This window comes from Carex rostrata, chromosome 7, assembly GCF_964058835.1.
Source record: "Carex rostrata chromosome 7, lpCarRost1.2, whole genome shotgun sequence".
Lineage (NCBI taxonomy): Eukaryota > Viridiplantae > Streptophyta > Magnoliopsida > Poales > Cyperaceae > Carex > Carex rostrata.
Window position 1 is genome coordinate 256,250 of NC_135924.1, and position 25,370 is coordinate 281,619.

The following is a 25,370-nucleotide window of genomic DNA, read 5'->3' on the forward strand; positions in this document are numbered from 1 at the left end:
GAAGATGACATAGCTGAAATAGAGGATCAAATTAGAATACAAGATGTAATGAAGGAGTGAGAAATGTCTATTTCCTTTATTAATCGAGGATTGCAGCATCCTTTTTCGACATTTAATGACGATGTGCCGATGCCGTACAAGGATGAAGCATTTTTTGGTTATCCACCCATAATTGACGGTCAATTTTCAGTGGGACAGATGTTTGAATCCAAAGCCAATCTTAAATCCCAGTTTGGTGGATTTGCCCTAAATCATAACTTAGAATTACAACAAATCCATACCAACGTACTGGCTATATTATTATATGTAAAGCAAAGGAGTGTCTATGGAGGTTATATGCAAAAACTACTGAGACGGGAAATTGGACAATTGCAACAAACCCATACGAGCACAATTGTTACAGTATTGCTTGTAAAGTAGACAGTCGTCAGCTGACTGCCAGGATGATTGCAGATATAATCAAACCTGATCTACAGGAGGACCTGGAGATGTCAATTAAAGCATGTCGATTTGCAGTTATAAATGCATACAAAATGGTGCAGCCTGCATACAACAAGATTTGGAGAGGGAGGGAGTTAGCTATTGTTGATTTATACTACAAAAAAAAAATTACACATAAATCATTTATTTATACTACAATTACTACATAAACTATTTATTCTAACCATTTATTCATAATTTCGGATTATTTATCAAAAATAAAAGAATTAAACACATACCTAATGAAATTTGTAGATCTGAAGCTCTTCTTGATCTCCTTTCAAAATTATACAAACTTATGCAATTAGAATAAAAATTACACAAACTTTGAGAGTTAAAAAAAAAAAATTGGATGAAGGAAGAAAGAAAGAGGAAGAAGAAAATGGAGAAGAAGAGAGGGAAGAAGAAAATGAGGAAGAAGGGTCTGCTGCCGTGGGTAAAACAAATCAGTAGAGCGAATCCCGCTTTCGGTCTGGGAAAAAAATTGCACAAGACCGAATCCTCATTTCGGTGTCTATGAAAATGGGATCTTCTGTGGCCGCAGTTGTGAAAAAGTGAAAAAAGGGCTAGACCGAATTGCTAATTCGGTATGGAAAAAAAAAACTGAGAGATCAAATTGGCAATTCAGTTTTTGTGGTTTATGGAAAAAAAAAATAATCATGCTGGTTTAGTAAAAATATATTTATTAATTATGGTTTAAGAAAAAAATTCTATATATATCATATACTACGGGCATCAAACCAAGAAAAAAAAAAACACGTTTGAATACTAGTTGCACGACTTTCTGTGTGAGCATCTTCAAAAGCATAATTGAGAGGAGAATAACATACCAATGTCTCTTTCGATGGATGTCGATGGCAAGATTTTAATTTATTGCCCATCGAATAATATATCTTATAAGTGGCTTATTCACCAGTATAAGAATTAAAACTGAAATGTATATTTGTAAACACAATAAAGTATTTTTAATGTTTTATTTTTATTTTTGTTAAAAGCTATGGTTGTTTTTATCCAAGAGATCTATATATCCACAACCATTTTTTCTCCAAGTTGCATACTGATTTCTTCTGATATTTTGTTGGGCATGTATTTTGGTGGTTATACCATAACAATGATTTGCGGTTCTTTAATTACATAGTGCATGTAGTGTAAGTACCAAGTACATTACATTATGAGCTACGACCGATGGAGAAGATTTCGATCGGTATGTTGATGCGAAGACAAAACACAAATGAGTCCCGACCCATTATAGCTAGGTTCAACATATGGCATTTGGCATATACTTAGCAAAAGTCGGTCAGAAACAACTCAGGATGCAAGTTGCGAGCGCAAACCGCGCGCATATCTGACCAACGGAGCCCACGAGTCGGCCACTGTGATGGTTATTGGTTAAGCACCGTTTCTCCATCGGTAATTAATGAAGTTAGAAATCACAGTGGCCGCTTCAGTGTAATTATATATTCATGGAATTAATGGGTCAGAAATTGAGGAACAGAACAGTAATTAAGTAGCTAGATCAGCTTTTAAAAACCACATGAAAATTAACATTTGCCTCAACCAACCTGTTTGTCCCTCTTGACCAATTATTTTAATTTACTCCCTAAATCATATTTATTGTATCGTCTCTGGTTAGACATTATATTATATTATATTATATTATATATGTAGAGGCGAATAATCATTTACTCTCTAATCATATTTCTTTATCGATACTACTATTTAATTTCCTAATTATTTTTGCTGGAATTCTCTTTAGCTAAATTTTGTTCGGATTATACTATTTTAATAATAGCTTTCCCTTTAAATCTATTTTCTAAAATTTTGTCTGCGTACTACTATTTTCCTAATTGTTTTCGAGTGAATCCTATTTTTTATAAATTTTATTCGCATGAAACTATTTTCAAAATTATTTTAGCTGTAATTCTCTTTGGGTAAATTTCACTAGGATGATACAATTTTCCTAATTGTTTTCTATTGAATACTATTTTCGTAAATTTATTAGTCTAATACTATTTTCAAAATTGTCTTGGCTGGTATACTATAGTTTTAAATTGATTATGGATAGTACTATTTTCCTAATTGTTTTTGCTGGAATTCTCTTTAGGTAAATTTTATTCGGAAGATACTATTTTCATAATTGTTTTTATCCTAATAATTGTATCTCAAACAAAATTTTCGAGAGCATCTCCCAAATAATTTATTAGAAAAACTTCCAATATTATCTAACTTCCATTTCAAACACTAATGTATATTCAAACATTTAAAACAGCAATAATACTGCATGTACAAGACATATAAACCTCGAGCTCTGCGCCAACCCCTTGGCCTACCCTTTTTTTCCTCTCTCTTTGCGTAAATAAATTGACACCAAAGAGAGAGATATAATTAAGGGATAAATAAATTAACTTTGGGAGATGTATTGCAAAGACACAAGAGAGATTTTGACATTGGGATCATATTTATTCTAAAAAAATGATAAAAAATAAATATATAAGACAACTTATAAAATAACATATAAAATATTATTTTTTTGACCGCTTGATCTTGTAGTATAAATTCGAAACTTTCAAAATTTTGCATGTACATGCATGCATCACTCATGAAATACATGAATTTCAATGATTTGAATTTTTCGTTTAAAATTGATTTAATATACTTTTAGAATTGTGTTTTCCAAATTCTTTTAGTGATCACTTCACACTCGCTAACCGGTTACTTGAACTAATCAACAAACAATAAGATATTGCCGAAATTACAGTAGTCTCCATAGCAAAAAGTAGATGTAATATTTTAATTAGAAAGTTTACGAGTGAAATGTATGCTATGTATTTGTGTAAAAGAACACAAAAAGAATCTAAGTTTATGTAATATGTTATTATTTATTATTATTTGAGAGAGAGAAAATGAAATGAAGACATGAAGTGTGTTTTTGCAGATTTTTTTTATTTATAGGAATTAATATAAATTAATATAGAATATTAAAAATGAGTAGAGTGGGATTTAATAAAATTTTGGAAAGGTTATAATTAAAGTCTAAGGGAAAGTGACAATAATGGATGCCTACTGAATGACAGCTAAAATCCAACTAGGTATGAGAATAATGGGATAGATAATAAATAGTAAATGAAAGAAACCAAAAAAATAAATGAGTCTGATTTTGACTTCCCAACACAACCAGCTGGGTATGAAGTATGAACTGTGAACAGCCATGTATATAATATTCTCATCACTTTTGCAAAAAAAAGGTTCATCATGCAAATATGCAACCCTGAATCCAGAGATTAGAGATCTCATAAAAAAAAAAAGCTATGATATTACTGAAATTACAGTAGTCTCCCTAGAAAAAAGCTATGATAAGTAGATGTAATATTTTAATTAGAAAGTATGTGAGTGAAATGTTTCTGACCGGCTTTTTATTTACTCTAACCCAACCAAAGGGAAAAAAAAAAAATTCCCCAATAATCAAAATCTAAATGTCTCGTAATCAGCAGCTTCCTTGAGTCGCTCATCCTCCATCCTGTACCTTTCTGCTTCATGAACCATTCTCTCTACCTCTGCCTTGCTGAGACTGCCCTCTCTGTAAATGGTCACTTCCTTTTTTTTACCACTTATTGGCTCCTCAGCAGACACATGCAATATGCCATCACTGTCAATTTTAAAGGTGACCTTCATCTCGGTTTCACCTCTTGGTGCCAAATGGATCCCAGAAAGTATAAACCGCCCAAGCAGATGGTTATCTTCACATTTCACACGCTCTCCCTCATATATTCCAATTGTGAACTCAGATTGGTAATCAACTGTTGTGATATACTCTTTCGACATCTGTGTTGGTATTGACGTGTTCTTTGGAATTATGATGGATGGAATCGGTGCCAAGAGAAAGTGGGGTAACATCAATGAGCACCAAACTTTTGATATCCTCAGGACCATGCCCCTTTAATTTTGCAGCATGTATGGCAGCACCATATGCAACAGCTTCATCTGCGTGGATGCTTTTACACAGCTCCTTACCATTAAAATAATTCTTCAAGAGTTGTTGGACTTTCGGAATCCGGGTAGAACCGCCAACGAGAACCACCCCATCAATGTTGTCCTTTTGAATTTCAGCATCCTTGAGACAATTTGCCACAGTCTCAATACATTTCTTGAAAAGGTCCACATTAAGCTGTTCAAAACAAGCACGAGTGATTGAGGAATTAAAGTCAATACCCTCGTGGAGATAATCAAGGATGACAGTAGCTTGGGTGGTGCTGGAGAGGATTCTCTTCGCCTTTTCACATGCGGTCTTAAGGCGCATCAAAGCCCTTGGATTGCTGCTGATGTCCTTCCTATGCGCCTTTTTAAACTCTTCCACAAAAAAATTTAACATGCGATTGTCAAAGTCTTCCCCTCCGAGATGAGTGTCACCAGCAGTGGCCTTCATCTCAATTACACCATTACTGATACTAAGCACAGAGACATCAAAAGTGCCACCACCAAGGTCAAATATAAGCAAATTCTTCTTCACAGGAGAGTTAACTTCATTTGTATTAAAGCCGTAAGCCACAGCAGCTGCAGTCGGCTCGTCCATGATACGCATAACATTTAGGCCAGCAATAAGACCAGCATTTTTGGTGGCCTGACGCTGGGCATCATTAAAGTATGCAGGGACAGTGACTACGGCATCTGTTACCGTGCAACCGAGAAATTCCTCCGCCACTTGCTTCATCTTTGTAAGAATCATTGCAGATATCTCCTCAGCAGCAAATTGCTTCTCCTCACCTTGATAATTGACAATGATGCGGGGCCGATCCCCATTGCCCTCAATTACCTTGAAAGGCCACAGCTTCTTGTCACTTTGGACACATGGATCAGAAAAGCATCTACCAATCAACCGCTTGGCATCTAAAAGAAATTGAAAACAAGCAAGTAATTAATTAATTGCTAGTCAACTACAATGCTAGTAAGTAATTAATTGCTAGTCAACTACAATGCATGGATCTATATCACAGAAGCAATAAATCAGTTCATCTGACAATGCATGCACTACCTCTTATACATGACCTGGCACCAGATAGAGCTATACAACCCTTGCCTACCCTGACAAAGGAATGCGATTTAATTGAGTGGAGATGGACAGAAAAAAAACAGTACACAGCAAAATCGGCTTATGAAAAACTGTGAGGAGGGAAAATAAAGGATGCCAATGTACAAATTTGGAAAACTAAGACCCCACCAACAGTTAGGATTTTTAGTTACCTGTTACTCAGGGGTAAAAATTCTAACCCGGGATGTCCTTTCAAAGCGAAAAATCCATTGTCAGATGAACTGTGTGATGTGCCTCAATTGTGGGATGGAGACTGCTAGCCATTTACTTTTCAGGTGTGAATGTGCAGCCTCAGTTTGGGATGAATTAAATAGGAGAATGGGGTTTCAGTGTGTTCTAAATCAAGACGATGTTTTATCCATTTGGGAAAAAAATCGATCAAAGATACAAGAGGTAAACCAGAGAAATGGAAAACAGAGGGGCCTGTACTTATACTGTGTGTATGCTGGTATATATGGAACCAAAGGAATAGTGTCATATTCAGATCGGTCAGGAAGAAACCGCCTGACATATTGGTAAACCTTATTTTGGCGTAGTGGGAATGGTGGCTTAGACTCTACCAGGATTATGGTAAGGCATAGATGTTACTAGGGATGTGATTTGGCATAGACTTTGAGGCTAGAATGTAATAACAGAGTGTGTTGTAAAGAACTGTTTATTTATCAATACAGCACTTGGGAGCCTCTTCCAAGTTTAAAAAAAAAAAAACAAATTCTTGGCACTTAAAAAGTTTAGAGCAATAATCAAGATAAGCCCGCACTGTTTTGAACAGCAGAACAATACAAAGAATTAGTTATAAGGAAACTTAAAAGAACTAAGACTCAATTTAAGTCAAAATATGAAGTTTGATGTTATCTAAAGAAGCATCAAGCAGGAGCACCAAATAAAACAAATAAATAATGATAAAAGAGAAAATTGATAAAGTACTAAGAGTTTTATTTGAGTGGCAGAACATCCAATTGATCAGAAAATGACACGATTTATGGTCCAACGTGCCAAGTGATAAAATGAAAGGAGAAGGGTACCTATTATAATAAATTTGGTGCTTTTGCTTTTACTTTTGTGTACTGAGTGATGCCTCCACATAGTATACAACATCTAGCAAGTCTAGTGATAAACTAAAGAATATCGAAATTTATGCGAGAAATAAATACGAAAACTTTGTGCATGAGTCACTTGATCACAAAAACCATAATAAGAGGCAGTACTAGGAATAAAAACTGGACATTTGAGTTATTAACAAACGAGGAAAAATAATATATTAGAAGAGCGAAACGCACCAAAGACAGTATTGGTAGGGTTGATGGTGGCCGCATTCTTAGCAGCATAACCAACGAGTATCTGGGCTCCTTCGAAGGCCACGTAAGAAGATGTGGTACGGCTTCCACTCGATTATTCTCCATATACATATACATATACATTGGGAATGATCTCCACTCGATTATGCTGCCAAACCCCAACGCAGGAGTATGTGGTGCCGAGGTCGATTCCAATCGCAATAGTCCCACTTCTCCCAGCCATGACCTATATAATTTGGTTGGCTACAGTAAGCAAAAGATTTTACGGGTTTTATGGATCATTAGTTCATCAATTACACTGTACAAAGCTATTTTATTTAAACATGTACATTTGGGCAATATAACCATTTGAACTAACTAAGGAAAGAATTGGAATTAATTACTGAGCAAGAACCGACAAACTAATTAACTGGAATATGAAATATGGGCCATTCTACATTCGTCGACAAGTATATATATATATATATATATAGAGTTAGGCTGGGGTGCTATGGATAGCATAGTGGCCTCCCGTGCTACGGCTCAATATTCAAGTTTTCAAAATTCAAACGGTCGATCCGAACCGTTCATTGTTTAATCCATATTGAAATGTGCTTGGAGACCAAATTTTAAATTTTTTGGAATTTTTTTGCTATTTATTAAGATGGTTTCAAAATCGCTGTTTTTATTAAAATTCTGCACCACTGGAAAACAGCGATTTCAAACCATCTTAATAAATAGCAAAAAAATTCCAAAAAATGTAAAATTTGGTCTCCAAGCACATTTCAATATGGATTAAACAATGAACGGTTCGGATCGACTGTTTGGATTTTGAAAACTTGAATATTGAGCCGTAGCACGGGAGGCCACTATGCTATCCATAGCACCCCAGCCTAACTCTATATATATATATATATATATATATATATATATATAAATAAACCGATCGATAAACTAAAATTAGCAAATCCTTGTAGTAATTTTCACAAACACCTCAGATGCTCTTACTTTACCGACCTTGCAAAAGCCACTAAACAGCCGACTGATGGCATGGCATGGCATGGAATTGCAACAATCAAAGTGACAAACATAGTATTTCAAATTAAGGATAAAAAAATGTTAAAAAAAAAACATAGTATTTCAGTTTGAGGAGTTAAAGCACTGCTTACAGAGAGCTAGTACTATATACCCGTTTTCTTCTTTTCTTCTTCCTTCTCTTGTTTCGTCTACTGATTGGAGAATCTGATCGGAGGAAGAAAAGAGGTCGGTGTTCCAACTCACGCCAACTTAGCTCTAAACCTAGCTATCTAAATCCGATCAACTTTCGCGAAAAGTGAGATTTCCTATTGGAACCAAATTATCTCTCCGTATACGGTATACCACATATGTATCATTACACGAAAAGAAAAGAAAAGAGGTGTAATCATAAAATTTCCACTCTTTGATATGTGTCCCCAAGAATAGCATCTCCGGCTGGTATATTAGTTCTACTTCTTCTTTTCAATAGTTTTGTCTTCACGTTCCAATGCCAATTTTCTTCCCATATGCGTAATGCGTTGGAGGGATATTAAATGAGAAATTAATTGAATATCAATATTCATGCCAAAATTAATTACAATTTTCTTTTACATTAAAAATCTTAATATTCACTCGCTCTCTAGTTATCGAGTCAATTATTTTTATCACATGTGTTTTCTCTTATTTTTATATATGTAAGATATAATATCACAAATAATTAAAACTATTTTTTAACTATACATGTAAAATAGAAAACATCATGAAATATAAAATGTTTAGAATATCTTTGTTTAAATATTTTAGTCAATTATTATATATACTTTGCAATTTTCAATATCAATTTTAAATTAATAATTTTTCTACTAAAATGTCATCAAACTATTATTGTTATTATTTTATAATTGTAAACAAAGATAAATTTATCAAGGATATTCTAGTTCTTTCACAAAATTATTATAGCTGATCACATAATTTGTTTATGTGATTGATAAAAAATTGGGAGATCAATTTATCACAAATAAAAAATTTAGATTCCTTGAACGCTATCCATTTAGGAGTGCCAACGGCTCGGATATTAATTATCCATCTGTATCTGAATTTGTATTTGAAAATTATATAAGCATATTCGATATCTGAATATTTGTGTGGATACGGATATAAATACAGATATGGTTTTGAATTTTAAGTATTTGTATTCAAATAGTAGATATACCGTATAATTTAATATATATATTATTAAAATATTTATGGATATCCAATATCGAATTTATATCCGTTAATATCCGATCTGTATATATATATCCGTATCTGTATCCGAAAAATAAAAGTGGATACGGATATGGCTTTACTACTATCCGATCCATATCCGATCAATTTGCACTCCTATCTCCATTCAACATCAGTTGGGGAACCGATTATTTCACAAAACTTGGAAGCTCTCCACATTAATTATATCACAAAGCATGACTAATTAACGCACCATGATAATAAAACTGTAATTGCAAAAGAAAACTTTGAGGGCATAATTTATCGAATAAAATGAGGGCATTTAACTATATATTACACTAATGAGTACTCAAATATTACGTACTCTTCTAAGCTCCTTTTACAAATTGAATTGTCACGAATCATACTGTATGTGAATTCTACTTATTTGAAGATGAGATGTATAATTTTGAAGGATGGCCCAAAACAGACCCAATTGGAGAGAAGATCTTGCAATTGCAATATTCTACATAGGCTTAAGGTTGAACTGTAAATAGCAATTGAACTTTCTTTCTTATTATGTTTGATTATTACTGTAGAGTGAGGCTATGGTATATGCATATTACCGATCAACCCGTGCTATGGATTCATATCTCTATTTTTAAAGTTCAAAAAGTCGATTTAAGCTGTTAAACATGTGCTATGGAGATTGATCAACCAACCTACTTGCCTACATGACAGAAGCAAATTACATGACGACTGAGAAATTCTTCTCTTTGAATCCTCAGCCTTTGCATATGACCCAGGAGCACGTTTGTAAATTTATTCATGGTAAAAGAAATTCTGGTAAGAAGCTCTTCGCTTTGGTTTCTCAGCCTTTGAATATGGTCAGGGGAAATTTGTACCTTAATTCCTTGTATTTCTGTCCTACTTTTAAATTAGTACTACATATTTTAATTTTGTCCCTTGACTGTAATTTTTTTTTTCAAAACAAATTAGACATTGTTCATGTGTTGATCATACAATTAACCAAGTCAAAAAAATTGTGCAGTGTTTTCCAAAGAACACCCTGTATTATTTGCAAATAGCACCCAATGCTCTCATATCCACAAATAACATGCATATCCTTATATTTCAAGATGGCCATCAAAATGACAGCAAAGGTATGACTTCTTTTTTCCCCGTAGAAAGGAATCAGTAGTGAACCATATCATATAAGTTAGAATCAAGAAATTATAAGTTTAAATAAAATACATATGATCGATGTTGATTAAGCATTGTGCGCTCATATCCCATTCTGTTTTCACCCCTGGAAGGAGGAAGAGGAAAGATAGTGCCCCGAATAAGCTTAACAAGAGCAAGAGAAAGGATTGTAATGCAAACATTGATACCTTAACTTACCCTTCTGGTATTTTATATCACTAAAAGGAACCCAGTGTGGCAAATGTACATTATAATTATATACCCTTGGATCTTAATAATTAGAGAAGGAACCTCCTTTAACATCAGAAAAGTAGAATAGGAAAAAGTTTCAACATCAGCATATAATCCAAGCAAAAACAACCACAAAATGAACCCAACAAAAACCATTAACAGCAACTTATATCAAGATGTAGTTGATTTCATAACAGAGAAAAAAACTGTTCCATTAACACTTGGTTTTCATTTTGTCACTTGATTTCATAAACAAGATCAACCCCGCTCCACTATATATCAAAAAAAAAAAAAAAAAAATCCACCATTTGGTTGTCAATTTTGCCCCCTAATTGTTAGTCATCTAGCAACTTAAATACCGTAAAGACGTCTTCTAAGCCTAGTTGCAATTGGGCCAGGAGATGGAGATAAATTACCAGTATTCCCCTCTCCTCCTTTCTTTCTCTTCACATGACGACGACGTTTTCCCATATTTTCTCCATCATTAATTGTACTAACCACTATCATGCTCTCATCAGTTTTCTCTGATATAATCATTTTAGGTCTTGGTTCATTTTCTTTGGAAGCTTCTGTGTTATCTGACAAGGCACCTTTGATTTCAGAATCAGAATTAGAATTGGCTGGCTTCCGACGAGTTTGGATCATATAATGTTCCACTGATTTGTATCCAAGTTTCACAACCTACATTTGCAATTACAATAAATTATGACAAACAGGAACTTATTTGAAAGATTGAAAACTTCTCAGGTAAATAGCACATCCCTTTACAAATTCTCAAAGGAAAATTTCATTCCTACTCCAGTGCGACCAAGCTAATACTATTCTAAATAAGATGTTAATTATTTTCAAGACAAACAATTCTTTCCTAATATGTAAATACCAACCAAGCAAATTACTATTTATAGGGGTATTTACAATATCTGAAGTTTTGCAGGGGCATTTATGATATTTACGACATCTCAGTAAGGGACCAAAATTTCTATGAAAAGAAAAGAAAAGAAAAAAGATTACCTTCTTATAGAGAGCTCCAGTGGGATTCCATCCTTTTTTAAGCCTACATAGGCTGCAATTGCAAATGCCCCTACAAACTGGACACATCCAGTCAGGGTCCTTAATTGCTTCTAGAACATTCTCACCATATCTGTATTAATTGCATTAACAAGAGAATACAATTAAAATATAATTTAGAAGCTTATAAAATAAACCAATTACAAATTTACAACAATTGACCTCATATAAAGACAGTCTCCACAGAATTGACCCTGCACAATTTGACATTTGTAACAGCTGGTACGATAACCCATTGTCTTCTGCCTGAAAATAATAATTACATCTTTTTAAACCAACAAAAGTCTCCTATATCAATTGAATTGAACCATAAATATATATATACATATAATTACCTGCATTGGTGACATGTTTTCCCTTTGACCGGGTCATAAATGCGCTTGTTATCATTACCATGTCCATCCACAAACAGGGTCCATGGCGCCTCGCATGAACCAAGCAATTTGTCATGCTCTTCAGTGTACAATTCCTTTTTCCTGCCTTCTTCAAGCAATGCTACATCTGATTCAGTAAGATCATTGCTTTTCTTACCATGGGCATCTATGTAATTTACCGGCGCCACATTTTGCAACCTAGAAATGTTGTTTTATATAAGATATTCACATTTACATATGATAGTGATATATATCCTCTATTAGTCCAATTAAGTTTTTAATTTTCCTATTAACATTTAACTGGCACATGTAGTTTTTACTTATAATTACTCTATCTTTCAGGGGTTTGATAGAAATAAGTCTAAAAAATCATAATATAGATACCTGGATGAGCGCCTAGAAGGCAAAGGAGGGGTTATTGTTATTTATTAAATCAACCTTCTTCTTCTTCGTTCCATCTGTCGGCAAAAGAACCCGCCTTGAATTAGAATCAGGGGTTTTGAAAGCAGTATTGACATGGCGAGAGAGATTGAGGATGCCAAGCTGCTGCATTCTCTCCATGTTCGATTTGATCCTTTCCTCCCTACACTTCTCCTAATCCATGGCTTCAGATTTCATCAATCGCTCTCTTTCTTTCTTTCTTTCTTTCGTTGCTAAAACCCTCCTAAAATCCCTCTTTTCTTTTTTGGGAAACTCAGTACAGTGCCTCTAGAGAGACTAGAGAAGAAATTAGAAAGGAACATTACTGTACAATATAGACCACTTAACTGGGCCCACATTTCAGTGACTTGATGTCAGGATGCTAAATGAAGAAACCCGTCCATTCATACTACTTGCTCGGCCCCATTCAGAAAGGGAAACTGTAGTATATCATGTCGTTTACTCTTAGAGCACATTTGGATTCGATAAATGAAGGCAGATGTCAGTGTCTAGAACAATTGTTAAGGAATGTAGACCAAGTCCAGAGAGAGATCTTGCATGCTATCCAAACGGTCGCTTGGAAGTTGGAAGAGAAGAAGAAGATATTGAATTTAGTTTATGTGCGTGCGGTACTGAAGGCGATGCAGCGAGTGTATTCCATTGGTCGGTGGATAGGAATCCAACGGATAAGATATGAGTCGGAAGGTTACAAGGGAAACGATCAAACGAATAAGTTTGGATAGAATCATGCATACAGATTCTTCTTTTACCTCGGAAAAGTAAAAATCCCCAAAGCGGCCGTTTTTTTTAAAAATATCCAAAAAAAAAAAAAAATTATTTTATTAAAAATATCCAGGTCGCAGATTTTTTTCTGCGCTCCGGAATTTTTATTCCGGACCACGAAAAAAATTTGCGCCCCGAATTTTTTTTTTATTTTTTTTTTTAGAATTTTTTATTCCGAGCGTAGATTTTTTCTGCGGCCCAGATTTTTTTTTTTTTTTTTTTTAGAGTTTGGAGTTTGGAGAGAAAAAATATTCATGGTTTGATTTTTTTTTATAAACTCATTTTTTTAATAATATATGTGTATGTATATATAATATAATATATGTATAATATATGTATATGTATATATATATGTACATGTATATATAATATTATATGTATAAATCATTTTTTTATAATATATGTATAATCTCCATTCTATTATTATTTATTAAGCACATTGGGTGTCCGATCCGCCAACGGCTACGATTGAGAGATGAAACTTCAGATTTGATCTCAGCTCTCCAATTACATAATTTGTCTTCTTTTGATTAAATGCATCTCTTTTATGTATAGAAGTCTAAATTTAGTTAAAAGCATACCCACCACAAGTGCTGCCACACGATACGTTACAATTTAAAATGAACAAATTATGAAATTTAGCTATATATTTATTTGTTTCCTTATTCCTTTATTTCCATATTTTTCCTCTTCAATTGAGAAGACTCAACCTTCCATTTTCTTATTTATTGTTTCCTTACTTCTTCATTTTTATACGAATCACAATGGAAATCATTTTTTTTTTAATTTCCATATTTTTATTTCTTTGTTTCTATACATATTGGTGTGGACAATTTAGAATATATTTCCAATATATAATATATCAATGTGTGTGTGTGTGTGTATTCTAAATTGGAAACAAAGAAGAATATAAATTGGAACGTATGTGTGAATATATATTTTTCTTATAATATGTGTGTGTGTGTGTGTGTGTGTGTGTGTGTGTCCTATACATACAAACGATAACACTTTTTATTTATGTTTTTTGATATCATATTATATGTTGATATTGAATTGTTGTATGATATTTGATATTAGATTCGAATCGAGCTATTATTTGATATCATTGGTACTTAAAAATAAAGAATCATCACATCATCAAATTGTTATCAGAGATCACGATTAATGTTAATTAAAAATACATAATCATATAAATTTTCTATTAACATGTGTTTTAATTTTTAGATAATTATTATTTTCATTGATATATTTGTTTCTTATAATATGTCCCCGTTGCAACGCACAGGTATGATACTAGTATATGTATATGTATATATATGTAAGAGATGGGCTACGGTGAGTTGCGAAGTAAAATGCGTTTCTACTTCACGCCGTATTTTTATTTTGAAAGTCTAAACGATCGATCCGAACCGTTAGATATTTAATCCATATTGAAATGTGCTTGGAGACCAAATTTTACATTTTTTGGAATTTTTTTACTATTTATTAAGCATTTTTGAAAATTGCTGTTTTGCTGTGAACAGTAAAATTTTCTGGACCATCAGATCAGCGACTTTCAAAATTGCTTAATAAATAGTAAAAAAATTTCAAAAAATGTAAAATTTGGTCTCCAAGCACATTTCAATATGGAGAACAAGATGAACGGTTCGGATCGACGTTTTGAACTTTAAAATCTCAAAATATAAGCGTGAAGTAAAATAGTCGCTTTACTTCGCAACTCACCGTAGCCCATCTCTATATATGTATATGTATATGTATATCTAAATATACATATATATGTATATATAATATTTATGTATATGTATATGCATATGTATAGATATGTATATGTATATAATATTTATGTTTATGTATATATATATGTATATGTATATATTTTTTTTTTTTTTTTAGAGTTTAGAGAAAGAAAATATCCATGGTTTGATTTTTTTTTTATAAACTCATTTTTTTAATAATATATGTGTATGTATATATAATATAATATATGTATAATATATGTATATGTAGAGTTAGGCTGGGGTGCTATGGATAGCATAGTGGCCTCTATACATATACATATACATATGCATATGCATATGCATATGCATATGCATATACATATGCATATACATATACATATACATATACATATACATATACATATACATATACATATACATATACATATACATATACATATACATATACATATACATATACATATACAGAGTACGGCTAACGTGCTTCCTCTAGCATATGGGCCGAAATGCTTCCGGTGGAAATTTAAAATTTCAAAATCCAAAAAGTCGATCTGAACCGTTCATCTTCTTCTCCATATTAATATCTGCTTGGAAACCAAATTTTACATTTTTCTGAAATTTTTTACTATTTATTAAGCCATTTTGAAAATCGCTGATCCAACGGTGGCTTACCAAACAGTAAAAATCAGAAGCTACCGTTGGATCAGCGATTTTCAAAATGGCTTAATAAATAGTAAAAAATTTCAGAAAAATGTAAAATTTGGTCTCCAAGCAGATATTAATATGGAGAAGAAGATGAACGGTTCAGATCGACTTTTTGGATTTTGAAATTTTAAATTTTCACCGGAAGCATTTCGGCCCATATGCTAGAGGAAGCGCGTTAGCTGTACTCTACATATACATATACATATACATATACATATACATATACATATACATATACATATACATATACATATACATATACATATACATATACATATATTATATTATATTATATATACATACACATATATTATTTAAAAAAATGAGTTTATAAAAAAAAATCAAACCATGGATATTTTTCTTTCTCCAAACTCTAAAAAAAAAAAAATCCGGTCCGCAAAAAAAATCTGCTCTCGGAATAAAAAATTCTAAAAAAAAAAAAATTCGGGGCGGAAATTTTTTTCGCGGCCCGGAATAAAAATTCCGGAGCACAGAAATAATCTGTGCCCTGAGTATTTTTAAAATTTCACTCAAAACATAGTTATTTTTAATAAAATAATTTTTTTTGGATATTTTAAAAAAAATCGGCAAAGCTGCACTTCTTCTGGAGCGCACTAATAATATTGTTAATCAATTTTCAATTCTTTTTTCGTAAAAAAAAATAATAATTCCTTTATGCCGAAATTTCTATTCATATCCTAGAAAAAATAAATATTTTAAGGATTAAGCAGCACTAGTCAATAGTTATTTCTTGTGCTATTAATTCATGATCAATGTCTGGTTAAAGAAATCCGAACTTTTTATTAATATTAAAAAATATAAAATTTAATATTCTGCACCCAAATTCGAGAAAATTTGAAATCTGTCCAATTCGGAGAATAATTCTCCAGCTCCAAATCTTTTTTCCAGAAAATTATTTTTCGGAAAGAGATTTAGATTTTCGAAGAATAATTCTCCTGATTTGTATTCCTTTTAATTAAAATAGAAAATATTATGATTTATTTATTTATTTATTTATTTTTAATATTAAAATATTAGAAATATTTTTTTATATTTCTTTGAAAATAGATAGAATACTATATAATTAAATTTATTAGAAAGATTGATATAAATAATCCAAATCAATATTTTTCAGACCGATTCTTTTACAGATGTAAAAAAAATTGTGTGTTATTGAAAAAAATAAAAATATTTTGAATCTAAATTAAAAATTTCGATTCAAAAATCACATTAATATCTACAACTAATATCTACAAAAGGTTTGGAAGGTATTTTAACATACACGGATATTTGTTGGTCTACAATTAGTATCTACAAAAAAAGTTTGGAGATATTGTCTTAAATTACAGCATATACATAAATTAGAATTTTTTGGTATTGATTATGAACAAAAGAAAAAAAAATCTTTTAACAAAGAAATAGAGGCAGAAGGGAGGAAGTTTTGATTATTGGATTTACTTTCCGAATTAATCATATATCCTTATAATGTAGCAATGTAATCCATTTACTATAGTCAAACTAAATTTATAAAATTACAAAAATCTTCATAAAATTAATTGTTGAATATAATAGTATTACAACCCAAGATTAACTATGACAGTTCTAATTGATATTCATTTCTTATTCTTCTTCATTAAATTTTAAGCTTTGACCAGCCCATTGGTCCAAGCGTAGGCGTAGATATGCAAAGCACGAATCTCAAAGGCAGAGCAGACTCTGCGCTCGATAGCAAACCATTACATATTTGATACTATACTGATGCCTCAAAAATTAATTAATTTGATTAATAATACTAATACACACAGATATACAAATAAAATTCAAATTATGAATTATACTAATAAAAAATAGAAGTGAAAATAATATAATTATTTATTTTTACAATTTCTTTATATATATATCAACCTAAAAAATAACAAGAAAACTAAAAAAAGAGTGCACCGAAAATTATACTTGTCTAGTAGGATTGTACCAAAAATTATATTCTGTCTAGGAGGTCCTTTTTTGGATCTCCTGTAGCTTTGTTGCTGTGAATATGTCACATGGGATGTACCAGATGTAATTTTCAGTACATTGGAGGGTGTATCGGAAATTTTATCTGACACTTATCTATTTTTGAAAGATAAAAACACATCATCCGCTTTCACTAAAAATAATATATATTTTTTTTTTATTTGCTTGAACAAATTCAATGTACAACTCAATATGTATAACAATATTTGACTATAATGGGTTTAAAATAGAAATTTGTAATTTCTTGATGTTTAGCCCGTAGCTACAAATGGGCCAGTAATGAACCTTTGACCCGGCCCATAACGACTTCTTTTCCGGAATCAATTATTTTATTATTGAGAAGCGTGTTCTAGTCTTCTATCTTCTGGAATGGAACGAAGAGTCTTTAATTTCTCATGAATTTCTGCTCTGAAGTCGTCATTTTGGCTTTTGTCCCATCTCGACGAGAATCAAATAACCAACCAACCAACCAACCAACCAACCAGATCTAATTCAAAATTAACGAAACCAACAGATCGCTCTCTTCTTCTCTCTCTCTCTTTCCTTCCTCGCAAGTCATAGCCTCGTATGAGGCGCAGAGGGCAGTCAATAGATAAATACATAGATAGCGCCTCCTCCTCCTCCTCCTGTGCCGCCGTGCGTCATCTCGATTCACTGAACCTCATCTATCTACTCTCCTCTCGGTAAGATGGCTTAATTTTATGGATTTATTTTATTTCCCAACTAACACTAGCTAGGGTAGAAATGTGCATCTAGTCAATTAATTGGTTGAATTCAACTCATCTTATCTTAGAGTATAGTCTAAATCTCAAGGTTTGAGCCAAAGTATACCTAATTAATTAACTAACTATGGAGTTGAGCAGGGTTTAATTTGAGCAAAAGCAATTAAGGAGAAGAGAAATGGATAATCATGGGAATCCATATCCACCATATGCACCATACGGATACCCACCACCACCACCTAATGATGGCATCCCCTCCCCCTCCCCCTACCTCAGCCCCTCTGCTTCTTTCCCCTCACATCCTCCTCATAACCTAGCCCCTGCCCCACCGCAATACAACCATTCCGGTCCATTGCAATACCCTCCACCTGCTTACCCACCTAATCCCCCCTACTATAATCCCTATCCTCCTACTTCCGCTACTTACCCCCACAGTCCCGATCCCAATCCCAATCTAAATCTCTACCCGCATCCGCATCCGCAACCATCCAGCTTCCACCACACTGGAAGTGGCCATTATGATTATGACAACCCCAACCTGCATTCAAGTCCGTCTAGCTTCCATCATACCGGCACTGATCAGTATGGCACGCCCAACCTGTCTAGCTTCCATCATACCGGCAGTGATCGCTATGACACGCCCAACCATTTGTCTTATCCCCCTCCTCCTCCCTCCCATTCTGACAGCATTTCCTCAGTTCATGATGGATTGGCCAATATTCACATCTCAGATACAGTCGCCTCGTCATCGCCGCAGTACCAACACCAGAGGTATGATTCATTTGGCAGCTATTCTAATTCTCCGGTATCAGCCCCACCAGCACCGGCCTCCTCTTTTTCTTTTTCTGGATCACAACATGGTGGCACTTTTTCTGGTTCACAGCACGGCGGTACCAATCAGATTGTACCATATACTACTGGATCTCCAAGCAGCAAAGGGAAGTCATCACTTAAGGTTCTCCTCCTTCATGGAAGTCTGGAGATATTTATCAAATTTGCCAAAAATTTGCCCAATAAGGATATGTTTCACAAGAGAATTGGAGATCTTCTTGGGCCCCGCATAACCAACTCCGTCAGTGGAGGCATCCAGAAGGTGGGGGGACCCATGACTAGTGACCCATATGTAACTGTCTCTGCTTCTTACGCTGTAATAGCACGAACATATGTGATTGACAACAATGAGAACCCCATATGGGACCAGCATTTCTATGTTCCAGTGGCCCATGAGGCTGCTGAGGTGTTGTTCACAGTAAAAGATGATGATGTGTTTGGCGCACAGATTATTGGTACTGTGTCAATCCCGGCTGAAAGGATCTACACAGGGGAGATGATTGATGACGTATTTCCAGTTCTCGGGCCAAATGGAAAGCCATGCAACAAAGGAGCTGTTCTGAGTTTCTCAATACAATACATACCAGTTGCGAGGCTTACAATGTACCACCATGGTGTTACTGTGGGATCGGATTGCAAAGGAGTGCCCAATACGTATTTTTCTCTTAGAAGGGGAGGTAAGGTGACTTTGTACCAAGACGCACATGTGCCCGACAATTGCTTGCCAGACTTCTGGCTTCAAAATGGAATGCAGTATAAGCATGGGCAGTGTTGGAGAGATGTGTTTGATGCGATTAGTGGTGCTACTAGGTTGATTTATATTGTTGGTTGGTCGGTTTTTCATACAGTCACTCTGGTTCGTGATGGAGGAAAAGGGAATATGATTACGTTGGGTGAACTCCTCAAGCGCAAGTCACAAGAAGGGGCTAGGGTTTGCCTTCTCATTTGGGATGACCCAACATCTCGCAGCTTTCTGGGTATCAAAACTGTAAGTTAATTTCGTTGTTTTTCATTTGGAATGATGTTCCTTATAATCACAAATCATTGTGTGCGCACGTGTCTTAGTTTGTCTACACAAAAATTCTTGGCAGGCCGGGATCATGGGCACTAATGATGAGGAGACACGACGGTTTTTTAAGCATTCTTCAGTCAATGTGTTGCTTTGCCCTCGTGCTGCTGGCAAAAAGAGCGGCATTGTTAAACAACAGGTCAGGTGATCTGACTTAACCTTTTATGATATATAGTTAAAGAAAGTTATGTTAATGACTTGAATGATAATGGCACTGGTTCATGCATTAAATATATATTTATATATATGTTCGAGTGCAGGAAACCGGAACTATCTTCACACATCATCAGAAAACTATTGTTGTGGATGCTGATGCTGGGAACTATAGAAGAAAAATAATTGCATTTGTAGGAGGGCTTGATCTATGTGGAGGCCGATATGATACCCCAACACATTCTTTATTTAGGACTTTAGACACAGTTCACAAGGATGACTATCACAACCCCAACTTTGCGGTAATTAATTACTTTTTTGCTTTTTGTTGAATCCTAATTTGACCTTCATAAATAAAATAATATATATGCTCGTATGTATGTTATTTTTTCTTTGCATCTGCAGGAGGTGGATAGTCGTGGTCCAAGAGAGCCATGGCATGACTTGCACTCTAAAATTGATGGCCCAGCAGCCTATGATGTGCTGAGAAATTTTGAAGAGCGCTGGTTAAAAGCGGCAAAACGTCACGGGCTTAAGAAAATGGGCAAGTCTTACGATGACACGTTGCTAAATCTTAAGAGAATTCCTGAGATATGCCTTGATGATACACCTTACGCGAGTGACAATGATCCAGAATCTTGGCACGTACAGGTATTATATTATGCATGTGGTCATACTATATATAAATGGTACATGCCAGAACATTTATATACAAGTTCAGTACAGGCCCTGATTGATATGGTATGTAGCATACAAACACCTGTTATTTAATTGTATATTATATGTTGTTTGCTTTGATGATTATTGCCAAATTAGGTGTTCAGATCTATTGACTCAAACTCGGCTAAAGATTTCCCCAAGGATCCAAGGGAAGCAAGCCTAAGGGTACATAATTTATTTTTTCATTTGTGGTGTTTTCGGCTTAATTGGGCTACATATTTCTTTTTTTATTCTTCTAAAAGGCATTTCCAAACTTTGTATTGAACAACAGAACCTTGTGTGTGGGAAGAATGTTTTGATTGATATGAGCATACATGCTGCTTATGTAAATGCCATCCGTGCAGCCCAGCACTTCATTTACATTGAAAATCAGTATTTTCTCGGTTCTTCCTTCAACTGGGATTCCAACAAAGATTTAGGTAAATTTTGATATCACTTGATGCAATACACAGAGATGTTAGTATGTAAATTGTGCATTGATATCACTGCATTGAACTGCAGGTGCCAATAATCTGATACCAATTGAGATTGCCTTAAAAATTGCAAACAAGATAAAAGCAAATGAGAGCTTTGCTGCATACATTGTAATTCCAATGTGGCCAGAGGGCAATCCAACAAGTGCGACTACACAGAGAATTTTATATTGGCAGGTTAGCATTGTATATTTTATGTTGTATGAATATTTGGTGGAGACAATTTTGCAAGTATTTACAATAATCTTTTTTTTAATTGATTGCAGAAGAAGACAATGCAGATGATGTATGAGACAATCTACAGGGCTCTAAAGGAAGCTGGCTTAGAGGACAAGTATGAGCCACAAGATTACCTCAATTTCTTTTGCCTTGGTAACCGTGAGTCTCCAGACCGAGCACCACCATCAAAAACATCTAATTCAAATACCCCCCAGGTATTTATATGTGTATTTCATATTTGATTTGATAACACTCAGTTACCAAGAATATATATATATATATATAAGGGGGAATTTCATGTATATCCCTCAAAAGTTTCAATATTACGTATTTATCCCTCCAAAATCAGTAATTACATATTTATCTTGAAAATTGTAGAAACTCACATATTTGTCCAATCAATCATATTTAACATTGATTTTCTATGTATTCCCATTTTACCCTTCTAAGGCCGGTGTGTTAGAAATTTAAAAAAAAAAAAAAAAAGTAAATAAAAGGAAGCACTGAAACTGATTATCATTAAAGTCAATTCTCTGGAGCATCTTTGCATGCCTCTGTATTTCACTATTTCTCTTCTGCAGTAGCTATTCTTCATTGCACAGATGTAAACTTTTGATTGAAGTCAGTGATCTAGTTTTGCTCTGTTGCCCACCATAGCCTACCAGTACAAGTTCGGTATGGTATTTTCTTCATGCTGGTCTACCAGTATTGAACCGTATCAGTACCAGTACATAGCTGTACCAGTACCAGTTATTACAGTATGTCTTCATTCTGTTGTACCAGTCCAGTATGCCACTGACCCGTACTAGTCCAGTACTGTATTTCTCCATGCTAATGTACCAGTACTGTGCCCATTTTGTACCAGGCCTCATTCCTTCTTGTTTCAGCTTTATTTTATTTTCTATGGTTTGTTTCCCTCTAAAAATGCTGGTACCCGCTGATCTGAACGGCTGAAAAACAAACTGCGCCGATCCTCTCAACTCCATGTTTTCCTTTCATTTCCTTCTAAAAACGCTGGTACTCACTGACCAAAAAGTTGTCTCAGAATCAAGTTCAATGAAAGATTGTTGTTTGGCATTCTTGTCAACAAAGATGATGGAGAGAAACAGATCGCTCCTTGATAGATAATGCTTCATCACCTCTTAAACTTTTAATAGCTTTCAAAAATTGAACATGCCAATTTCAGTAGTTGTCTAACGTTGCATTGGAGTCACTGGTTATGTAAGTGATGCAATTCATGTTTGCATAAAAAAAATGAAAATGATGCAACTACAACTGTATAAACATTCAAAGTTACAGATAAATATAATAAACATTAAACAATTGTACCACTTAATTCACAAAATTAGGCAAATCAGGTGCTCCCCAAATTATAACAAATCATGTGCTCTCAAACAAATTAGGTGCTCATCAGTAAGTTTAAGTCTATTCAAGAGGTATTAAAATTTTGTTATTACTCATCAGTAAGAGAATATTTTTGGAAGAATCGGAGACGTCAACAATTATCACCATAGAAATCACAACAGAATACAGAAATTGGTTCAATCGGAATTCAGGGGCAAATATAGAATACTATGCTGCTGCTCAGGGTTAAATAGCAGAAAGTTAGGATTACCTTGACTTGATTTTAAGTCACATAATTACATAATTAAATTTTGTTGCCTATAAAAGGACGCCCTTAAATATGTGATTTGGCGTGTTTGGGAGAGAAGAGGCAGGAGGTTTGGGGCTGCCTTGGAGAGAACTCAACAGATAAAGAGAGAGGAAGGAAGGGTATAATGGTCAACATATTATTAATTAATAGTGTAAAATAAATTTTAAAGTTGTAAAAATTATTATTTAACTATTTTTGGAGATATTTGATATATTATAGAGTTAGATTGGACAAATATGTGAGTTTCTACAATTTTCAAGGATAAATATGTTATTACTGTTTTTAGAGGGATAAATACGTAATATTAAAACTTTTGAGGGATATACATGAAATTCCTCCATATATATATATGCTGACATGACATGTTCCTACAGGAAAATGCAAGGAAAAATAGGAGGTTTATGATATATGTTCACTCTAAAGGTATGATAGTGGATGATGAGTATGTGATAATTGGATCAGCCAACATAAACCAGCGATCACTTGAAGGAACCAGAGATACAGAGATTGCAATGGGTGCGTACCAGCCACAACACACTTGGGCTAGAAACCAAAACCAACATGCTCCTCATGGTCAGGTAAGGGCAATATGGGCAGAGATATATGCATACCTGAACTTATATATATAACATATAATAATAAATCTGATTAAATATATTAAATGCAGATATATGGGTACAGAATGTCATTATGGGCAGAGCACACCGGTACCAGTGAGGAAATATTCAACCAACCGCAGAGCCTTGAATGTGTACAAAGGGTACGCACCATGGGTGAACTCAACTGGAAGCAGTTTGTTGCAGATGAAGTAACCGAGATGAGAGGCCACCTCCTAAAGTATCCTCTAAACATCGACCGAAGGGGCAAGGTAACATCCCTGCCAGGCTGTAAGACTTTCCCCGATTTAGGAGGGGAAATAGGCGGTGCGTTTTTGGCTATACAAGAGAATCTTACCATATGATTATTGAATTTAAATGATGTAATTTTATTTTTAGTTTTGGCCTTTGGGTCCTTTCCTTAGATATAGTAGGATAAATTAATTAAGGTATATACATGATGGATGCATCAAGGTCTGAGGCTCTTGGCTTTCTTCTTGTGTGCATAATTCTCATATATATATCTTAATTTCTCCCCTTTTTTATTGTAGAATTTGTGGATTTTGTTTGTAATTGTATTTGTACAGTAAATCGTCAGTATACACACACAGTGCAGGAAATGAATTTTTTTTAACAATAACTGCATGCTGTACACTTAAATAAAACCTGAGATGGAGGACTGATATCTTGACTTTTTATAAATTAACCTTGTGTTCTCAGCTAGCTAAATGTAAAATCAATGGAGCACATATAAAATTGTATTATATTCATATGGAGACGCAGGGCTGCTAATGAGCCGGGCCAGCTCATGAGCCAATGATTTGGACAGCTCAATATGTTATATTGAGTCGGGCTCTAAACTGGAAAAAGCCCGAACTTGACTCGACTCAAATTTTATGCTTGAACAGAGCCAAATCCGAGCCAGGCCGGCTCATGAGCCCATCGAGTCTCCTCTTTCATTCTGTTGCTCTCTCACCTCGCTCTCAATCCTTCTGGCTCAGTCCTCTCGCTCAGGTGCGCTCTCTCTTTCTCTCTCAGTTGCAATGTTGTTTGTATTTAGGTTAAATCAAAATCTTTGAGTTGCAGTAAATTGGTACTGTTTTATCACTGGTACTGTTTTTATTTTGTGGGTATTGCGTGATTGTTACTTGGATCAGTATGCACAATAACAATTTCTTAGTGGGTTGTGCATATTATGGTAGTAATACAGTGACTGGTATTATGAGAAATTGCATATGACAGGTTTTTCTCCAAAGGTACTCTTTTGTCACATGTGAAGGCTTACAGAACCCCTTATTAGAATTTATCTTTCTGGCATGTCATTGGCAGTA

The 25,370-nt window shown here is 34.2% G+C and overlaps 2 protein-coding genes and 1 pseudogene across 3 annotated transcripts in view; 1 reads left to right on the top strand and 2 right to left on the bottom strand.

Moving 5' to 3' along the window:
- Positions 1–3,891: 3,891 nt before the first annotated feature.
- Positions 3,892–7,087, bottom strand: LOC144557369 (heat shock cognate 70 kDa protein-like; annotated as a pseudogene). The gene is made up of 2 exons (XR_013512637.1): positions 6,847–7,087; positions 3,892–5,364 (listed from the first exon to the last, which is right to left on the bottom strand). The product of XR_013512637.1 is annotated as a heat shock cognate 70 kDa protein-like (transcript).
- Positions 7,088–10,653: 3,566 nt separating this feature from the next.
- Positions 10,654–25,370, bottom strand: part of LOC144556520 (uncharacterized) — an 83,337-nt gene continuing 68,620 nt past the window's right edge. The window contains exons 3-7 of the mRNA XM_078304900.1: positions 12,327–12,360; positions 11,904–12,140; positions 11,731–11,814; positions 11,512–11,581; positions 10,654–11,181 (exon numbers count right to left, since the gene is read on the bottom strand). Coding sequence (XP_078161026.1) covers positions 10,852–11,181; positions 11,512–11,581; positions 11,731–11,814; positions 11,904–12,140; positions 12,327–12,360 — 755 coding nt within the window. The 3' untranslated portion in view covers positions 10,654–10,851. The remainder of the gene's footprint in view (positions 11,182–11,511; positions 11,582–11,730; positions 11,815–11,903; positions 12,141–12,326; positions 12,361–25,370) is intronic.
- Positions 18,103–24,592, top strand: LOC144556541 (phospholipase D gamma 1-like). Its single transcript, XM_078304918.1, has 11 exons — positions 18,103–18,285; positions 18,466–20,143; positions 20,247–20,363; positions 20,485–20,679; positions 20,783–21,028; positions 21,194–21,262; positions 21,369–21,516; positions 21,599–21,747; positions 21,837–22,004; positions 23,818–24,021; positions 24,111–24,592. Exons 2-11 carry the CDS (start codon positions 18,503–18,505, stop codon positions 24,402–24,404), a joined length of 3,231 nt encoding a protein of 1,076 aa, XP_078161044.1. The 5' UTR covers positions 18,103–18,285; positions 18,466–18,502; the 3' UTR covers positions 24,405–24,592.